A 19,194-nucleotide genomic window follows, 5' to 3' on the forward strand; every position below is an offset into this window, starting at 1 on the left:
TATAAGTTTTTAAAATAATTTTAGTTAAATAATATTTTTACCTATAATTTCATATATAAATTTTAATAAAGAGGTGGGTATTTAAGTTTATGAAAATTGATAAGGGTAAATTTGGATTTTTACCAAACCTTGGGTGGGAATAAGTCCTTTGGGCTTTATTTAATTTTAAAGGGAAGCACTACTGCAGCACTATTGGTGCCTTTAGATTCTTTTATTTATTGCTTTTTTGCATGCATTACAGTTGTGTGGATAGGCATGAAATTCAAACTTATTTATAATTAAATTTAAATTAGAGAATTACATGTAAAAAAATTAAATTTATAAAGTATTTTTACTTTTTGCCTGGAATATGCAACAAAATATAGAGTGCTAAAAAAAAAAAAAGAATTTAAGGAAATGCCAGCTGTAGCATATGAAATAAAAAATATATCATGACTCATTATCAAGGAGATTTGGATTCTCAAGCAAGAGAGAATGCTGGACCGACCATATAAATGTCAGCCACATAACATATATAATATATTTATTTAGAGCAAATTATTTTGTCCCACCCAAGGTTTGCCTAAAGTCCCCTTTCCACCTCTGGATGACATAAATAAAATTTTCCCACCCCAAATCAAATTTTATTAATGAAAAAAATCTTAAAACAATGTAAAAAAGTGAAATAACTATTTTACCCTTACTATTTCATTTTTCAAAAATATCACATGACGCCAAATTAATAAAAATTTTTAAAGAACTTGTTGAATATTCAAATTGTATAAAAACTCAATTATTTTTTTTCCTTTCATTCTCACCCCCTTCTTCCTCTCATTCTCACCCCCTTCTTCCTCTCTTCTTTATTTCAGGCTGTAGTCGATTGCACCCTCTTTCTCTTCTTCTGTCTCTTCATTTGTTCTATTTCCTTTCATCCTATCATGTTCCTTGGTTCAATGCATTCAAGTTGTTGTCGACAATTGCTTTCATTTAATTGAGTTGTTGATGACTCAATTAATTGAAGATGTTATCAACGACAACTTATATAACTATGAAACAGAGGGTAATAGGACTAATGTGGTGAGATCATGATCGTGGTGAAGAAGTGATATTATCATTTAGTTTTAAAAATATTTTAAAGACTGATTTATGAGTTTTCAAATATTTTTGAGGATTAATTTATTATGTTTAAAAAGTTTAAGCCTAATTTGTAAAAGAATAATTAATTTTTTTAAATTAATAGATATTAAAATTATTATTTTGTTTTTATATTTTTAGTTGCTTTAAATAGAGTTTGATTTTAAGTTTGATGGGTGAAACATCTTTAGTCAAAATTTGGGTGGTGACGTGTGATTTAGTCATTTATTTATTATGATTAAAAACAAAATTAAAGGGAATGTGATCTTTTTAAAAGACTAATCGACACTCTACTCACTTCTTGTAGTTTCCTTTTAATAATTTTTTTTATTGTTTTTTTTCGCAAAGAAGTACATCATGATGCAGAGAAGGGACCATTAATCATGCGGTTCATAATTATATGAACCAGCGAACGATCTAGATCAAAAGACGTGGGAGCCACAGAGCAATGAACGATGATGAATCAATCACATCGCGAGCACTATTCAAGTTTCAACTACCCACAATTAATTATTCTAATTATAAATTAACAAAATATTCACAGACCTATTATGACCAAGTAATTGCTGCATTTTTTGCGTCAAAACCCGCGTGAAAAACGTGCATAAATAGTAAATTCTTGCTTACGTGGCATTCAAGTCAACTGAAGCCAGCCGGTAATTACTAATAATTCAACAAGTTTAATTTCCAAAAGCTTAATTAAATAATTTTTTAGACATCCGAAAATTAAAAAAAAAAAAATACATAAATAAAAAATCTTCCCTCTTTTTGTCTCAAGTAGAAAATATTTGTGCTCTAATCATATTTTAATATTAAAAAACCTCACGTAGATTAGATGTTTATTAAGTTGAGATTAAGTGGAGGGTCCAGATGGTCTGAGGCTTGTTGGTGTCAACGGTAGCTACCTACCCAAAAAAATGCAAAACAAAGCCAGGACAAGAGACAGCCAGAATAATAATAACGGAATACTGAATCATGCAAATTAAAGAAATAAATAATGACAAGGTGGTCAGCTTATTGAGACAAACCAGAGACAACTTAACAATCTGACCAGCTGGATTGTTTGATTAATGTCTGGTAATAAGAGATTAAAGAGTGTTTAAGCAGTATATAATTAGGGTTTGTGTGTTCGCTTTTGGAGGAAAATGTTTAAGTGTTGCGTAGTTGAGTTTGCATGCGTGTGATCGGGTTTTGATCTTGCTCCATGTGGATCCACGTGCTTGTGTGCAGGTTCTGCTTCCTAATACCCAATCAAGGCTCGGCCACTTAAAAGTCGAAACCATCCTCAGATGTTTATGTGTATGATTTGAAATATAATCGTGTGACACGTGTCCAAATATCATTAATTTCAGAGTAATTTACTTTTTTGACCTCGTGTTTGACCTTAAGAGGCTTTTTCACCGACAAAAAAGATACATCTTTTAATCCTGACATATTGTTAAAAATCAATATTAGGCTTTAATTATTTTATTATTTAAGATTATTCTATCATTTTAAATTAATATAATATAAAATAATTTTTTATTTGACATTAACATTCCCTCCTTTTTATTTTATTATTTTCATCTTTTTCTTTTTTGATTCCAATGGATTAGGGTGGTTATTCCGGTGGGCCTATATTGGCGTGCTTGGTAATTTTGGTGGGTTTAAGTTTTGATGGATGGGGATTGATTTGCAAGGTTTTTAATTTGCAAGAGGGTCAAACTATCATGCTTTTTAGTTTTAATAGATTTGACTTTGGGTGAGTAACGGTTTTGTTACGTTTGAATTTGGATGGGGGTGATTGTGACAATTAGGGTCCCTAAGTTTGAATTATAAAAATTAAATTACGGACTTCAGAATTTGTAAAAATGTTGAATTATTATGTTTAAAACGTTAATACTAATATTAGATTTATAATAGAAAGAGTATGTTGTCAAGAGACTCGAGATTGTCAAATTGAGGCAAAACGAAGAATTAAAATCTAGGACACCAATACGAAAGACATGGAAATGGTTAATATTATTGTATTTAGGAGTATTATTTGGTAATAAGAATAGTCTTAGGTGAAAAAAATATTATTTGCTTAGTGAAAAAAATAAAATATATCAATTAGAGATGCATATAAGTTAGACTACTTACGATTTGATATTTATTTTCAAACTGAGCTCAAACTTTCTATTTGTCAACTCGATAAACTCACGAGCTCAATAAAATATTTAAAAAGTTTTTAAATTTTGTACTTAATGCTCTAAAATCATATCATTTGACTTTAAATATAGAATAATGGATAAATATATAAATTAAAAATTTTAAATAAGTTTTTTTTTAATTATGGGGTTTAAATATTATTTTTGAACCAACCTTGAATCTGTTATTGTTGTTTTGGGCTGACAATTTCAAACTCTAACTTTGTTTTAATGCATTGAATCAAGCTTGAACCGAAACTATTCGATTCTGCCAATTCTCAATTATTACATTCTAATAGTATCGTTTATTGTAAGTTTAATTATAGTTATATAATTTCCAAACAAAGAAATGAAATTACAGTCTTATGAAAAATAAATGATTTAGGATATGTAAGAAAAGAAATTCTTTATTAGATGTTATTGGGTGTATTAAAAGAACAAATACTTTTCTCAAAATAATAAAATTACACATATATATTTTTTAAGTATATAAATAGATATATAATATATCATTATACAATTAACTGAATTTAAATTAAAAAAATTATATTTAATTATAATATATATATATATATTTAAAAGTGTATTAGGATATTATTGCATTTCTTAATAATTATTAGCTTAAAAAATTATTATGGATAATATCCCCAAGTTTAATGGATTGTTCAGTAGATGGGCCTTACTACTTCCTTACAGGCCTGTTATGTCATATTGTTTTTGGGTCAATGAGTTTTAGCCCCATCATTTTTTTAACTTTATGTTGAGATATAAATAATTGGGATGTAAAAATCTATAATTTTAGTTGTTACTGAAAATTTAAAGAGATTTAGATTTAGGTTAAATGGAATTCATAATTTCACAAGTAAATACAAAATTGTCATCGAAATTTCTTCACTACAATATTAATTTTGGTTTAAATTCCTTCTTTATCTAAAAGAGGCACAATTATAGTTTATTTTCTCTTTTTTTATTTGCTGGTTTTATTTGTATTGGAAAAATAGGATTTTTATTTTTGAAATAAATGTGTATATTAAAGGCTATAGGACTTATTCCCACCTAAGTTTTGATACGTTTATAGATTTTGAAAAACTCAAAATCTCACCTATAGGCTAACTGCCCCAAAACTTAGGGTTTTTTTTCTTTTTCCCTCCAGCCATCATCTCTAACGTTGACAATCTCTCCTCTCCACCCTAATACGTTGATCAATGCATGACGAGACACAACAACCTCTCCTTTATCATAGACAAAGAGATCTGAAGAGGGGACGATGAAGAGATCTCTTTGTCTCCAGCCTCTGTTTCTCTAACAAAACGTCTCTCTCACACAACAAAACATCTCTCTCTAGCACGATGACGACTTGCACAACGACACACAAAGGAAGAGAGCAAGTCAACAGCAAGAGAGAGACATAGAGTATAGAAAATCACAAAGGATAGAGAAGGAAGTTGGGGAGATAGGTTGCAGAGAAACTCACCCTTACCAGTGAAGAAACACGTTGTCATCTCGCCAGAGAAGGAGGTTGGAGTGGCAATTGCAATTTTCGTCGTTCGGTGTCACCATCTTACTTGAGAGAAACTTGAAATGAGTTATGTGGGGGTGAAATGAATTTTTTAGAAAAGTCTTGGGGGTAGCTGAAAAGAAGAAAAAAATTAAAACCCTAGAGCTAAGGAGAAAAATTCATTTTTCAAAACTAAAAAATTTGAGGCTAAAGAGAAAATTATCACTTTTCAAAACTAAAATGTGAAAAATAGATAAAAATTTAATTTTTTTAATATTATTTATCTTTGTCACTAACAACAACTTTTAATATAAATTAAATGATAAGTAGGTATGTAGATTTTTTAAACCTCACAAATATATTTTTGAAAACGTATTAAAATTTAGATAAGAATAAGTCTTTTAACTTATATTAAAAGACGAAACCCAAGTTCACCGAGGGCCCAAAAACAATCAAAACACACCCTATATTAAGCGGGAAGGACAGCCAAACAATTAAAAAAACAGGACCTACTCTGGATTGAAAGAGATTGTTGGGGAAATGCTCAAACAAGCGTATGAAAGAGTCAAAGTAATGAAAATAATTTTTGGGTGACACAAAAATTTAAAGAAGAAATGGTGAAAGCAAGGCCACTAAAGATGGCCGCCACGCCAGGGCGCCCTTGGCTGAGAAGATTTTAAGTGGATGGGCCTTGGCCCTTGAACGTCAGTTTCTTGATGCGACACATTGACCCATATTGGTGTTAAAATTAAAAAAAAAAAATATTATAAATATAATTTTTATGGGTAACTTTATATATAAATAATGATATATTATTATGTGATTAAATAATTAAAAATTAAAGATAAAATAATATTTAATTATATGATAACATATGATTGTTTATGTATAAAATTATATATATAGTTTTATTAAAAAAAATTACAATAATAATAATTTTATTGATTTTAGATGTAAGATATATTTTTATTTAGGCCAAAAGAGTTATGCCCACCCTAGGTTTAGTGTATTCCTGAATCTCTCATCTGTTAAGTTTCAAAAACCTAAATACTCATATGTCATTCAATTTTTGTTAAATTTTGTTGTTAGTGTAAATGATAAAAATATTATTTAATGATTTTATTTAAAAAAATAAAAATTTATCTATTTTTCTCATATTAGTTTTGAAAATTGATAATTTCTCTTTAGTTAAATTTTAAGATTTTTTTTTTTTTAGCATCTAGAGTTTTCATCTTTTTTTCATTTATAGTTGCCCCAAACTATTGAAAATTTCAGTTTCACCTCCTTTTCACTTTCAATTTATAGATGACCTATCGACGTCCTCTTCCTTTTTCCTTGACCTCCGCTTTTGCTTGAAACCAAGCAAACATTGATCTTGCCTTCTCTTTAGCGCTCGATATATCCTCTAGCAAGGGCAAGGAATCTATCAAGCATGACGAGAAGAGATGCTCAAAACCAAACTTTAAAGATGAGACTTCAAGCACGACGGGAAAAAATGTTGAAAAAGCAAACAATAAAGGAAGATGTTGTTGCTAGTGAGGAGAACTCAGACGTTGTGCTTGAAGTTGGAGAGGATCACGATGACTAACTAGAGAGAAGAAGATACATGACAAACCCGAGAGAGGAGAAATTGTGAAGCGACATCATTGAAGGATAGCTCAAGCACTGGAAAAAACGAAAGGTTGACGTCGATTTAATCTTACGCAAATAAGGAGGTTAGAGATAGAGAGAGAGGACGTCGGTAGGCCATTTGTAAATTGAAGTTGAATAGGGGATGAAAATGAAGTTTCCAAAAGTTTGGGGAAGTGGTTGCAATTGGAAAAAAATGAAAACCTTAAATGTCAGAAAAAAGTAATTTTTTAAAACTTAGTTAGGAAAAATTATAAGTTTTTAAAATTAATAAAAAAATAAAAATTGTATTTAATAAAATAATTTAATTACGTTGTTACCCTTTACATTAATATCAAAATTTAATAAAAATTAAATTACAAGTGAATATTTCAATTTTTTAAATTTAACATATAAGAGCCACGTTACACTAACTTTGGGTGGGAACAAGTTTTTTGACCTTTTATTTATCAATTATCGTCAACGTAGTTGCACAAAATTTTATACCTCGTAGGGACTCCCTAAAGTTTCCCAATATCAATTGAATTCCCTAGCTACCGTAGATTCGTCCCACCCGAACCGGAAAACTCAGAGTCAGAGACACCGAATTGAGTTGATTTGCAGACCTTTCTCTTTCTCTTAACTTGTCAACTATTGTACTTGCAGGTACAATGTCTCATTGCATCATCACTAATTTTAACTGCTAACTTAAGCGAGAGAGATCTCTGCAGCTACCGTTTGTGCAGTGAGATAGAAAGAAGAAAATGGGATCTGGTCAATCCGTAGAAGTTGTTGAAGAAGAGAGCGAAGAAGAAGAGGAAGATGACGAAGAAGCCGACAATGACAATCCTAACCGTAGAGAATTGTCAGAGAATCATTTAGTCAAAAAGGTTCTAGAACAAGAACCGGAAATGTTGCCTTACTACGCGTCCGCATCTCCGTTATCTCCGCAGCTTTCTTCGCTGGGTACGCCGAGGTTGGGTCCTTCGATCAAAGTGTGGGACCCGTATAATGTTCTGGCGCCACCGCCGCCGCCTTCGGCCACGCTGCCGATATTCTCTAGGAGTTTGTCGGCGGACGAGGATCGGACGGTTATGGAGGTGTTTCTGATTAGTCACGCAGAGTGTGAGTTGAATTTGAGTCCGTATTTGGTTGGAGGGAGATGCCACGTGGCCAAATTGACGCCCAATGGGAAAAGGCAAGCTAGGGCTTTGGCTGTGTTGTTGAATTCGCAAGGAGTCAGGTTTAACGCTGTTTATACTTCGCCATTGGCTCGAGCTAGATCCATGGCTGTCTCTGTTTGTCAGGTATCTTTCTTTTATTCAATTCTCGATGCATTTGTTGAAGTAATCTTTGTAAATTAAATCTAGCTGTGTTAATATGCGTGAGGTTTCTAGCTACAAGTAGATTAGACTGTGAAAGAAGTTCTTATAGAATTTTTGTAAAATGGTTGATTGAGCCAATTGGATATATGGTAAAATTATGCAGGAAATGGGTTTTGCAGAGGACCAGATACAATCTTCAGATGCGATTGTGGAGATGAGCTTTGGGCATTGGGAGGGATGCCTGAAGTCAGAAACATATACACCTGAAATTTTGAACTTCATAGAAAGATACCAGCCGGACTTTTCTCCACCTGCTGGAGAATCACTGAGGCAGGTGGAATTTAGGATGGTTCAATTCTTGAACGAGACAGTCCTGGGACTTGGTGAGAAAGTGAGGTCTGATTTTTCATTTCATAATCAGAATGATAGCCAGGGCTTTTCACACCACAACTCCCAGTCGATTAATGATAGAGATGGGTTATCTCTCTCTTCCCCTCACTGGGATTTGCTGCACAAGCATAGACAAGGTTTCTCGAGAAAGAAATCTGGGAAAAGCAGGCTACAGAATGTGACAACCACTGGTGATCATGAGGTGGATGATGAGTTTTCCCCTCGAGAATCCAACCACCGGAATGACCTCCAAGATTCAAGTATCAGGAGCTCTTCCTCCTCTATGACTTCTACCGTCGGTGTTTTCACTCATTCAATGCCGATTAAGTGTCTCCTCACTGGTCTTCTTGGATGCAGTCCAGTAATGGCACATAAAATCTGCATAGATGATTCTTCAGTGACGGTATTACAGCATTCATGGAGAACTGGCTGGCAGGTAAAAAGGTTAAATGATACTGCACATTTGAGGCTTCTCTAATTAAAGAACTCTAGCATACTATTGGGGAATGCACTCACAGGAAAGTAAACTGTTGTTGGCTTTAAGTTTTCATTACTATTATCGATGGATGGGATTCATGTGATTTAGTTGACAGGTTTTCACATGAATGGATGATACTTGTGCTAGTTGCTATAATCTTTGATATGTTTATTTCCAGATTGACCAACTCCAAAGAGAAGAGGGTTTTATTTGGCGGTTGGATCTTTGTATTTGTGATTCTTTTGATTGTAGGTGAAACGTTATGTATTTCCTGTAAATGGAAATCTGTGTTTTTGAATTTAACAAAATGATGAACTTGTACTTCTTTGTGGTTTATATTATACAAATCAAATCGCTATGCTTAAAGCATAATACTGATATCAGTTTTCTTCAAATCAGTGTTCATTTTTAGTTTATTACATGTGTTGTCAAATTTATAATCTGAGGCTCACCATTTCCTGTTCTTTTTACTTGGCTCATCAAATGGGAAATTTTGGATCATGCTCTATCCAAACCTCTGCTAATTTGTATCTGAATCTTAAATATGTTTTTCATCCTCTTCTAGAAACTGCCAAATACTATGAATTATATGGTAAATTTCTGTGCTCGGGATTGCCAATGTTTCTATGTGGAGACTATTTTTTCGACTAAGTAACCAAGCATTTTATGGTTCATATGGCTGAAGCTGGGGATTTCATCCCATAATAGAATTCGCCCCTTAGCCAAAGGACTTATTCCCGGCCAAAATTTATTCTTCTCCCAAGTTTCCACCCTTTATCTTTCAAAAACCCATATATGCATCCATGGACTGTTAAGTATGTAAGTTTTAAGGGTAAAATCGTTATTTAATTAGTAATATTAAAAAAACTAAAATTTTATATCATTTTCCTCCCTAAACCTTAAAAACTAACAATTTTTTTCAACCAAAGTTTTCAAAAATAACATTTTCCCCCTAGGGTTTTCAGTTTTTCATATTCAATTTTCCCGGTGATGAAAAGATTTCTCTAGTGATCTCCAGACAACATATCTTCCTCTCTGGTGTATTCTCTTTTCGATATTGTTTCTTCTCGGCGTTGTGCAATGTCATCATCAGAGAATAAAAACGACATGTCTTCGTTAACAAAGAGTCTTTGTCATAGACAAAGACCTCGTCTGCATTTTTGGATGAAGATGATTCATTTTCATTAGAAATGAAGATGAGTCATTTTTATTGTTTGACAACAACATTGCACATTGCTAGAAAGAGGACACGCTGGAGAGAAAGAAACGTTGCTTGAAAATTGCTGGAGAAGTCTCTTCGACATTGGAAAAAATTGAATAGAAAAAAAATTGAAAATTCTAGAGGAAAAATGCTATTTTTGAAAACTTGGGTCGAGAAAATTATTAGTTTTTAAGGTTTTAAGGGAGGGGAGGAATGATATAATTAATGAATTCAGTTAACTTTAACCATTCATGGGAAAGTATATGGGTCTTTGAAAGATAAAGTGTGGAACTTGAAAAAAGATTAAATTTTGGATGGGAATAGGTACTTTGGCCTTCGCCCTTTTAACAAAACTAACTGTCATGATAAGAATAGAAGTCTACAAGAGCAAGGAATTTACCTCACTGGAATTGAAGGAAGTTCAATGGTGACATGATCACATGCCAAATTAAAAAGAATCTTTTAGTGAAAACAAAAACAAAAACGAAAATCTTCTAGTGATATATTAAAATCAAAATTTTGACTTATTTAATTCAATGGTTATAAAGTCGATTATTGAATTTAAGGTTTATTTTAGTTATAAGTCTGATCACTAGATTTAAAATTTATCTTGTTTGATGTGATTAATTCAATTCTAAAAATGGTAGTCCAGTTTAGGTGGGTTGTTCGTTGCCAAAGGAAATTAAAAAACAAAAACGAAAAAACTCTTCCATGTGAGAAAACCATATACATGAATTATATGTAGCATTATATAAATACATTTCGTGTATTGTTCATACACATTTTCCCTTGGTCACATAGAGAAGAATCTTTTACAAAGCAAGAGAAAAATCAAATAAGAGTCTGGCAGAGTAAAACCGCTACTGTCTCTCCCGTGATTTCCATAAGTAACAGACGAACAAAAAACAAAAAACGCAACCCCACTCCTTATCTTCATCAATTTCATCACTATATATATATATATATATACACACACACACATATCCTCGATCAAATTAAATTCTCTGAATATCCATGGCTACTCTCGTCCGCTTGTCTGTAATTCTGTTCACAGTTACCTTCTTTGTTCATCAGCATTTCCGATGTTCAACTAGCGAGCCAATCATTTCAGCTTCTCCAGCGGTTTTGCCTTTTGAGACTTCACCAAATATGTCCTCCTTCTTCCCTTCTTCGAGTTCTTCAGCATCTCCAAAGTCAGAGGCATCAGCTCCGATTCCCAGTTCAGGGGAATTTATAGGAAAGAGATCCTCCAGTTCAGCTAAGTCTGATGGTAGCGCTGTTGTATTTGGAGTGAAACTCTGGATTTCGTCTGTTATATGTTCACTTCTCTTTTGAGCAGTCAGTTCTTAAGTTTCTAAATTATTGTTAATTTATTATTGTGCTCTGTTTGAAGAGCTTGAAACTTGATAATTGCGTAATGATTATTCTCCTATTTACTTTTTACAGTTGTACAGTAAAACATGATATGGTTAATTTTAGTTTGGAAAATATAAGAAATTAAATTTAAAAAAAAAAAAAAAAAACCTTCACACCGAATTATACGTTATAAATTAGGGAGCAAATGACCAGTTTGAAACTGGACCCATATGGTATCCTGTTGTCGGTTTTGATTCCTGTTCTCTGAATGTTTGGATCTGAAAATTATTTTGATTTTACAATAAGAAATGTCATGTTTAGTTCTAGAATTGAATGAGTCTATGTTAGTTTATTTGACATCAAATTATTAATCTGACAGAATTATGTTAGTTTATTTTAATGTGGCGATGATAGCCATAAAAATATTTTTTTTAAAATCTCGGATAGAAATAAAAACCTGTTCGAAACCTATAAGGTCTATTTCAGATAAGAATCAATTTTATAAGTTGTAAGTTCGGTTTCTATATACCAATTCTAATTCTCATTCGTTAATTTTCAGTTGGATACGAGGAGATGTTTACTCCTAATATAAATCCATCTCAAATACAAAGGGGTAATTACATTTTCTCATTTAAACTTTGATTCAAAGGCTCTTCTCCATTTCTTAATGGTATAAAAACACATTTTCACCAAAATTTGCTAATAGAAAAAGAATATTGATGTTGTTTAAGAAAGTTAAATCATGGAATCCCTAACTAGTTCATTTTTCAAAATTACTATATCATTATAAATCAATACAAACTAAAAAAAAAAAAAGTTAGATAGCATATTTACTCAAAGCCAATTTTTTTCTTCACCCTCACTTTGGGTACCACATGGTCAACCCTAAACCATTGCCACCAAGTGGCTACCCCTTACCCCGACAAACCACCCCATACACCTTACCCCAAATACCACCCTCCTAAAAACCCATTCATTCTCAAAATCTTTGCCTCGCGTTGTAGCTTTTTTTATATTAAAATATCATCCATGGAAGTTGGAAGCTACCTTGTTGCCCTCTCCAACAAGAAGAAACAATTTCTTTGACATTAGAAGCTAGGTCTTCTTCGACATGAGAAGACACAATAAAGATTTGTAAGTGGTAAAGATGTGTGAGTTGTTTTACATGGTGAAGATGACTAAGTTGACTAAGGAAATGAAATTCTAGTCAAAAAGTGGTGCTTAGAGCTAGAATTTCCAAACTTTTGCATTTATAAGGATTGAATTACAAATGTTCAGATGTGTGAAATAGTCAAACTATTATGTTTATGACGTTAAGTTGAGATTTGTAAAGAGGTTATTATTTTATTTTTTTTTTTAAATTTTTGAATGGTCAAAATACTATTTTACTCTCATAACGTTAGTTTTTTAAACAAAGTTTAAATTTGAATAAGAAAATGTAATTTATGTCATCAGTGAATAGAAAAGTGTTTTTTAGCCAAACATTGGGAGGAAAAAAGTAATTCACTTGCCGGTACTCTATCTTTTATTATTGGTTTGAGGTACAAGGTTTTGTTCGTACTAATTTGTGATTGCTTTGTAATATATATTTAATTATTAATATTATCTTATTTGGTTCACAGATCAATGTATCATATAGATTTGTATTAATGAATCATTAGTTACCTTTGATTAGTCAACTATTCATCCTAATCCAAGAGATGAGAGGAGCGTTGGTATGTTTCAATTATCAAAGAAGTAGTAAGGGGAAAAATGCAAATCCTAGGAGAGAAATATTCATTTTTTAAATTTTGGGTAAGAGAAAATGACTAGTTTTTAAACTTAGAGAAAAAATATGATAAATTTTTAATTTTTTAAACATTTTTAGTTTAATAACATTTTTAATCTTAACCAAATTAATAAATTTTAATAGAAATGTGAGTATTTGAGTTTTTAAAAAGTTAATAAGTAGGAATTTAAAATTTTACCAAACCTTGACGGGGAATAAGTCCTCGGACCTGAATTATAATTTTTACTACTCATTTCACCCCTAACCACTTTTTTATTTGCTGCATTTTTCCAATTCTCTCCCCACCGAACAAAAAAGATTTCCCAATTCAAAATATTACACAATTCCTAAGGCTGAATGACTATTTTCCACCCAAAATTTGATGTATTTTCAAGTGATATTTGTAAAGTTCGAAAAACCTGAAGTCTTATCTATATATTTAAAATCTCTGTTAGAGTTAGAGGTAAAACCATCATTTAATAAAAAATTTAAAAAACTAAAGTTTTATTATATTTACCTCCCTTAATTTAAAAATCTTATAATTCCCCTCCACCCACATTTTGAAAAATCAATATTTTCCCTTAAAGTTTACAAACTGTTGCTGGAGATGACGAAGTTTGCTATCTTCGGTGGCATTGGCTCTCTCTTCCGACTTTATCTCTTTTTGTCGATCAAATCTTGACCACTGACAAAACTTATTTTCTCTTATGAAGACAAAATCGTCTTCGTCAGAGTGTCTTTGTCTTGGGTGAAGACGACTTTGTCTTTGACCGAGATGAAGACAATCGTTAGAGGTCTTAGATGGCCACATCATCTTCATCTGAGACTTCTGACGATCGTTTTTATCTCTAACAAAGATACTCTGACGAAGACGATATTATCATTGTCGAAGGAAATCGATTTCGCTGATGGTTGAGTAGGAGAGATAAGTTAGGAGGGAGAGCTAAGGGGGTCGGAGACGACCATCTCTAGCTATAGTCTGCAAACACTAGGGGGAAAACTAATGATTTTTCAAACTTTGGTGGGGAAATTGTAAGATTTTCAAATTGAGAGGGGCAAACGAATAAAACTTTAGTTTTTAAAATTTTTTGTTAAATGACGGTTTTACCTCTAATTTTAGCTGAGATTTTAAATGGATGAATAAAACTTTAGGTTTTGCACACACAACAGTGTGACTTTGAGAACATATCAAAACTTGGGTGAGAATAGCCCTTTAGCCAATTCCTAACTCCTAAATGAACCCTTAGATGAGTTTGGTTTATAGGCATCAAAGATTATTTTAGGTATCTATCTTTTATTACTTACGTTATTTTGTTTAGTTTATAATTAATAAAAAATTATGATAATATTTTATTATTAATGATAATGCGACATATAATATAAGAGGTAATCTGATTACCACTTTACCCTTTGATATTAAAATATTAATACGGTAATTTTTATTTTATTATAATTATATCCTTATTTATTTTTTTGAGATAAAAATAATCTTATTTTTAATTAATATAATAAATAACTTTAAAAAATATTTTAATATAATCATATTCAATAATATTTAACTAAAATAATATATTATTATATTTTTGTTATTGTTTAGTAAATATAATAATTATTTATATTTATTTAATTTTATCAAACATAAAACGCCACTTCATACTGTGGTTATATGCGGGACGAATTCCGCAAAGATTGAATGACGAGTCTGAATTCTGCTTCAGTTTTCGCTGGAGTCTCCTATAAACTCTTTAGCCGCCTCTACTCATCCAACCCAAACCTCACGACCTGGTTCAACAAATACATCGACAAGACCAATGTCTCCTCCTGGAACTCAATCATTGCTGACTTGGCTCGGAGCGGCGACTCAGTGGAAGCTCTTCGTGCTTTCTCTTCAATGCGGAAACTCTCTCTTTCACCAAGTCGCTCTACCTTTCCATGTACTATCAAGTCCTGCTCTGCTTTGCTCGACCTTTACTCGGGAAAACAAGCCCACCAACAAGCACTTGTCTTCGGCTTTGAAGATGACCTTTTTGTGTCTTCATCTCTGATCGATATGTACTCGAAATGCGGTGAATTGAGTGACGCGAGGAAACTGTTCGATGAAATTCCCTCGAGAAATATTGTCTCTTGGACGTCCATGTTAACAGGGTACGTCCAAAACCATTATGCCCGGGAAGCTTTATTACTTTTTAAGGAGTTTTTAATCGAGGAGAGTGAAAGTGAAAAGAATGAGAATGTTTATATTGATTCGGTAGCTATGGTTTCCGTTTTATCAGCATGCTCTCGCATTGCTTATAAAACAGTGACGGAAGGGGTTCATGGATTTGTGATGAAGAGAGGGTTTGATGGTGATGTTGGTGTTGGCAATACTTTGATGGATGCTTATGCGAAGTGTGGTTATGTGGATGTCTCTAGGAAAGTTTTTGATGGAATGATTGGGAAGGATGTGATTTCTTGGAATTCAATTATTGCTAATTTTGCACAAAATGGAATTGCCGTGGAGGCTCTGGATGTTTTTAATAAAATGGTAAACAATTGTGATGTCAAATTCAATGCGTGGACATTGTCTGCTGTTTTATTAGCCATTTCGCATATTGGAGTTCTGCATATGGGCAAGTGTGTACATGATCAGGTACTTATGAATGATTGCTCTTCATATGCTATGCTTTATTTTGTTATAGAAATTATTCTGTTCGGTATAAATGATTGATTTCTCCATATATTGGTTATGAAGGTTATAAAGATGGGTTTAGCGGAGAGTGTGATCGTGGGTACTTCTATTATTGACATGTATTGCAAATGTGGGAGAGTTGATTTGGCAAGAAAGGCATTCAATTGCATGAGGGAGAAGAATGTCAAGTCATGGACAGCCATGATTGCTGGTTATGGAATGCATTGCCATGCCAAAGAAGCTCTGGAAGTGTTTTATGAAATGATAAGAGCTGGGGTCAGACCAAATTATATTACCTTTTTGTCAGTTTTAGCTGCTTGTAGCCATGCTGGTCTAGTACAAGAGGGTTGGCATTGGTTTAATACTATGAACAGTGAATTTAATGTAGAGCCTGGAGTTGAGCACTATAGCTGTATGGTTGATCTTCTTGGACGAGCTGGTCATCTCAAGGAGGCTTATGATTTGATTAAAAGAATGAAGGTAAAGCCTGATTTTGTAGTCTGGGGTTCTCTTCTTGGGGCTTGTAGAACTTATAAGAATGTGGAGCTTGGGGAGATTGCTGCAAGGAAATTATTTGAATTAGACCCAAATAATTGTGGGTACTATGTCTTACTTTCCAACATATATGCTGATGCTGGAAAGTGGGAAGATGCTGAGAGGACTAGAACACATATGAAGAATCTTCAACTGGCTAAGCCTCCTGGATTTAGTTTAGTTGAACTGAGAGGTAAGATTCATGTATTCTTGGTTGGAGACACGGAGCATCCTCAACATGAGGAGATCTACAACTATTTGGAGGAACTAAATGTGAAGCTGGAAGAAGTTGGCTATGTACCTAATATGACATCGGTGCTTCATGATGTTGATGAGGAAGAAAAGAAGATGACATTGAGAGTTCATAGTGAAAAGCTGGCAATTGCCTTTGCAATCATGAATTCAGTCCCAGGTAGTACAATTCAGATCATTAAGAATCTTAGGGTTTGTGGGGACTGCCATAATGTAATTAAGTTGATCTCCAAGATTGTTAATCGTGAAATTGTTGTAAGAGATTCAAAGCGATTTCATTATTTCAAGGATGGTCTGTGCTCCTGTGGTGATTACTGGTGATCTCTGTGCCTGTTGAGAATATGTTAATAAAAAATTTGAAGAACAATGCAGACTTCTTACTAGGTCGATTTAATCTTGGTTAGAAATGTAGCAAATATTGGCTTTGCACAAAATTTTGAGGTGTTTTGAAAACAAGATGTCATCATGATTTGATTGTGAAGTGTGAAAAACCAGAGCAAATTTTAACCTCAAAGAGAAAGGCTCATCCTCATCCTCATCCTCTCCTCTTAGTGTTGGTCTATGAGAAGCTTTGATTTGAATGGATTGGTTTCATATAAGGTGCTGAATGCTTGTTTATGAAACAGTTGTCGTCAAAGAAGGCAGAGGCCAGGCAGGTATGAAATTAGCAAGCAGCAAAGCAATCTGCTTACAGCATTTCAGTGGGTCAGAAAACTTGGTTAAAAAATGGAAATTACTAAGTAAAATACACCGCTATATTATTCTGCAGTGTGATGCAGTCTTACTACAGTACATGATCATGATAAAAAGCAATGGAAAGACATGGTTTTATTGCCAATTGATGTTATATAGTTTCATGAAGATCGTTCTCAGAACAACTTGTTGGGATTACAAATATTTTGAGAATGGGCTTGCTCTTCTCAATTATAAATTCATAGAAGTGAAGATTGCTAGATCATGAGCAACCTACCTTGAAAAATTTACTGAAAATTGATTCACTTGATCTTGACATTTGTGATTGGCTGCGCTTCAATTCAAATTTTGAGAACTTGGTACAATTCTGGAGGGTCCTGTTCTCTCTCTTTAAGCGTTCAATCTCGGCCCGCAGCCCATTAATGGTTTTTCGCTTTTGTTCATTTCTCTTTAGCAAATCAGCCTTCTGCCGCAGATTCTCCACCATTAGCTTTGTGACTTGAATTTTTATCTCAGGCCATGTATTCTCCCAACTATAGGAATCCGATGCAAAATCTCTAGTTGCAGCTGGACCCAAGTCAGAGCCACTCATCTTGATCTCTTCTTTGTTGGAGGACTCAGTGGTTTCTTTATCCATTTCATTGTCTTCAGATATAATTTTTGTTTCCAAATTCATCTTGCATTGTTCAGTTGATAACAATTCATCAGCTAGCCTGTTCAGGTATTCAATGTCAGAATCCAAATTAGTATTATCACATTCAGCATCTGGATCTTCGATAACAGAATCAGAGTGTGAATCAAACGATGCCAGTTTAGGATCATTGAAGCTTTCTGCCACTCGTTTCTGGTTGTGACTAGTCTGTTGGATTTTTCTGGAGTCAGAATACAAAGAGGAAGACTCTGAACGAAGGACAAAATGTGATTTGCACCTTAACTGGTCATGCTGTTCTGCTAATGAATGGTAAGACCTGTTGAAATCTTCAAGCATTTGTATGAGTTCTGATTTTCTTGTGCATTGAATCTCATTCTCTCCTTCCAAAAGGTTCATCATGATCTTCATCTTCTTGTCCATTTCTGCAAACATAGAAAAATTCCAATCTCATAATCAAAGAGCTAAATGTTGGAGCGCACAAGTTTCCAGAATATGATCCCGTCTCTTTTACCAACCCCCCTTAATTTCTAATGATATATGCAACCTAGATTCTTTTTGATGCAAACATGGATCCTGATTCATTGTTTTCAGATTTCATTTTTCATGCAGGCAGCAGACAAACAAATAAACAAAATGTGGATGAATGCATGGAAACCACATGGGGGGCAGGCTTCATGATGCTATTTCTTTCTCTAAACAAATCCACAGACGAGGAAAGAAGAGGAAGAGTCACTTACGCGATAAAGTTGTTTGAAGCCATAGAGACTGGTGGGGACTGATAGGGCTATCTGGACTCCATGAACTAGAAGAAGACATGTTGTTCTCCATTGAAGCAATGTGTTCCTTGGGTGCAGAAGAAGAGAATCACTTATTTTCCCATAGGAAACCAAACGCAAAACCAAAAGGAACACGTTATGGATCTTGCAAGTGCTTGATGGTGAAGGATCACTCACTTCTCCATTCTCTTATAAGGGAGATAACTTGTCAAATCCAAAACAACTCTTAATGACTGGGAAATTTTTTTGGCTTAATTTACCCAGTTTTTATAACCTTAATTTTCTCCTCATTTCCCCTAAAATGTGCGGACAGTTTGATTTTATAATTGGTGGTGCATTAGAATTTATGGAGTCAATTGTTTTCTTTGGTCAAACTCAAAGGCCCATTAGAGGAACTGTCGCAGCCATAATCAATGACTCCTTCAGTTGGTGTGTACCAAATCGTGGAATTAGTAAAATAAGGAATACTTGTTACAGAAAATCATTTATATTTGATATCTACTGCATTATTTTTTTTTTAAATTTTATAATCAAATTTTAATTTTAGATTTTGATCATACATATATAAGGGGGAAAAGTGTACATAAACTAGATTTCAGCTTAAAATAAGATTGTGAAATTCATAAAAATATTACCATTCACTCTATTTAATTACCATCAATATTATATATATATATATTTTTTATTATATATATGTGTAATATGTTATTATGT

At 33.1% G+C, this 19,194-nt stretch overlaps 3 protein-coding genes and 1 long non-coding RNA gene across 4 annotated transcripts; 3 read left to right on the forward strand and 1 right to left on the reverse strand.

Annotated features, from left to right (window-relative positions):
• Positions 1-6,879: 6,879 nt before the first annotated feature.
• On the forward strand, positions 6,880-8,916 carry LOC123222477. The gene is made up of 2 exons (XM_044645269.1): positions 6,880-7,694; positions 7,876-8,916. Exons 1-2 carry the CDS (start codon positions 7,152-7,154, stop codon positions 8,578-8,580), a joined length of 1,248 nt encoding a protein of 415 aa, XP_044501204.1. The 5' UTR covers positions 6,880-7,151; the 3' UTR covers positions 8,581-8,916.
• A 5,667-nt stretch (positions 8,917-14,583) lies between these two features.
• On the forward strand, positions 14,584-16,855 carry LOC123222387 (pentatricopeptide repeat-containing protein At3g26782, mitochondrial). The gene is made up of 2 exons (XM_044645120.1): positions 14,584-15,534; positions 15,637-16,855. The coding sequence occupies exons 1-2, from the start codon at positions 14,599-14,601 to the stop codon at positions 16,678-16,680; spliced, it is 1,980 nt and encodes a 659-aa protein (XP_044501055.1). The 5' UTR covers positions 14,584-14,598; the 3' UTR covers positions 16,681-16,855.
• Positions 16,856-17,154: 299 nt separating this feature from the next.
• LOC123222388 (protein NETWORKED 3A-like) lies at positions 17,155-18,586 on the reverse strand. Its single transcript, XM_044645121.1, has 2 exons — positions 18,442-18,586; positions 17,155-18,126 (listed from the first exon to the last, which is right to left on the reverse strand). Exons 1-2 carry the CDS (start codon positions 18,530-18,532, stop codon positions 17,315-17,317), a joined length of 903 nt encoding a protein of 300 aa, XP_044501056.1. The 5' UTR covers positions 18,533-18,586; the 3' UTR covers positions 17,155-17,314.
• LOC123222389 lies at positions 17,876-18,968 on the forward strand. The gene is made up of 2 exons (XR_006503622.1): positions 17,876-18,013; positions 18,296-18,968. It is a non-coding gene; the product is annotated as an uncharacterized LOC123222389 (long non-coding RNA).
• The last annotated feature ends 226 nt before the right edge of the window (positions 18,969-19,194 follow it).

Source organism: Mangifera indica, chromosome 8 (genome assembly GCF_011075055.1).
Source record: "Mangifera indica cultivar Alphonso chromosome 8, CATAS_Mindica_2.1, whole genome shotgun sequence".
In the NCBI taxonomy this organism is placed as follows: Eukaryota; Viridiplantae; Streptophyta; class Magnoliopsida; order Sapindales; family Anacardiaceae; genus Mangifera; species Mangifera indica.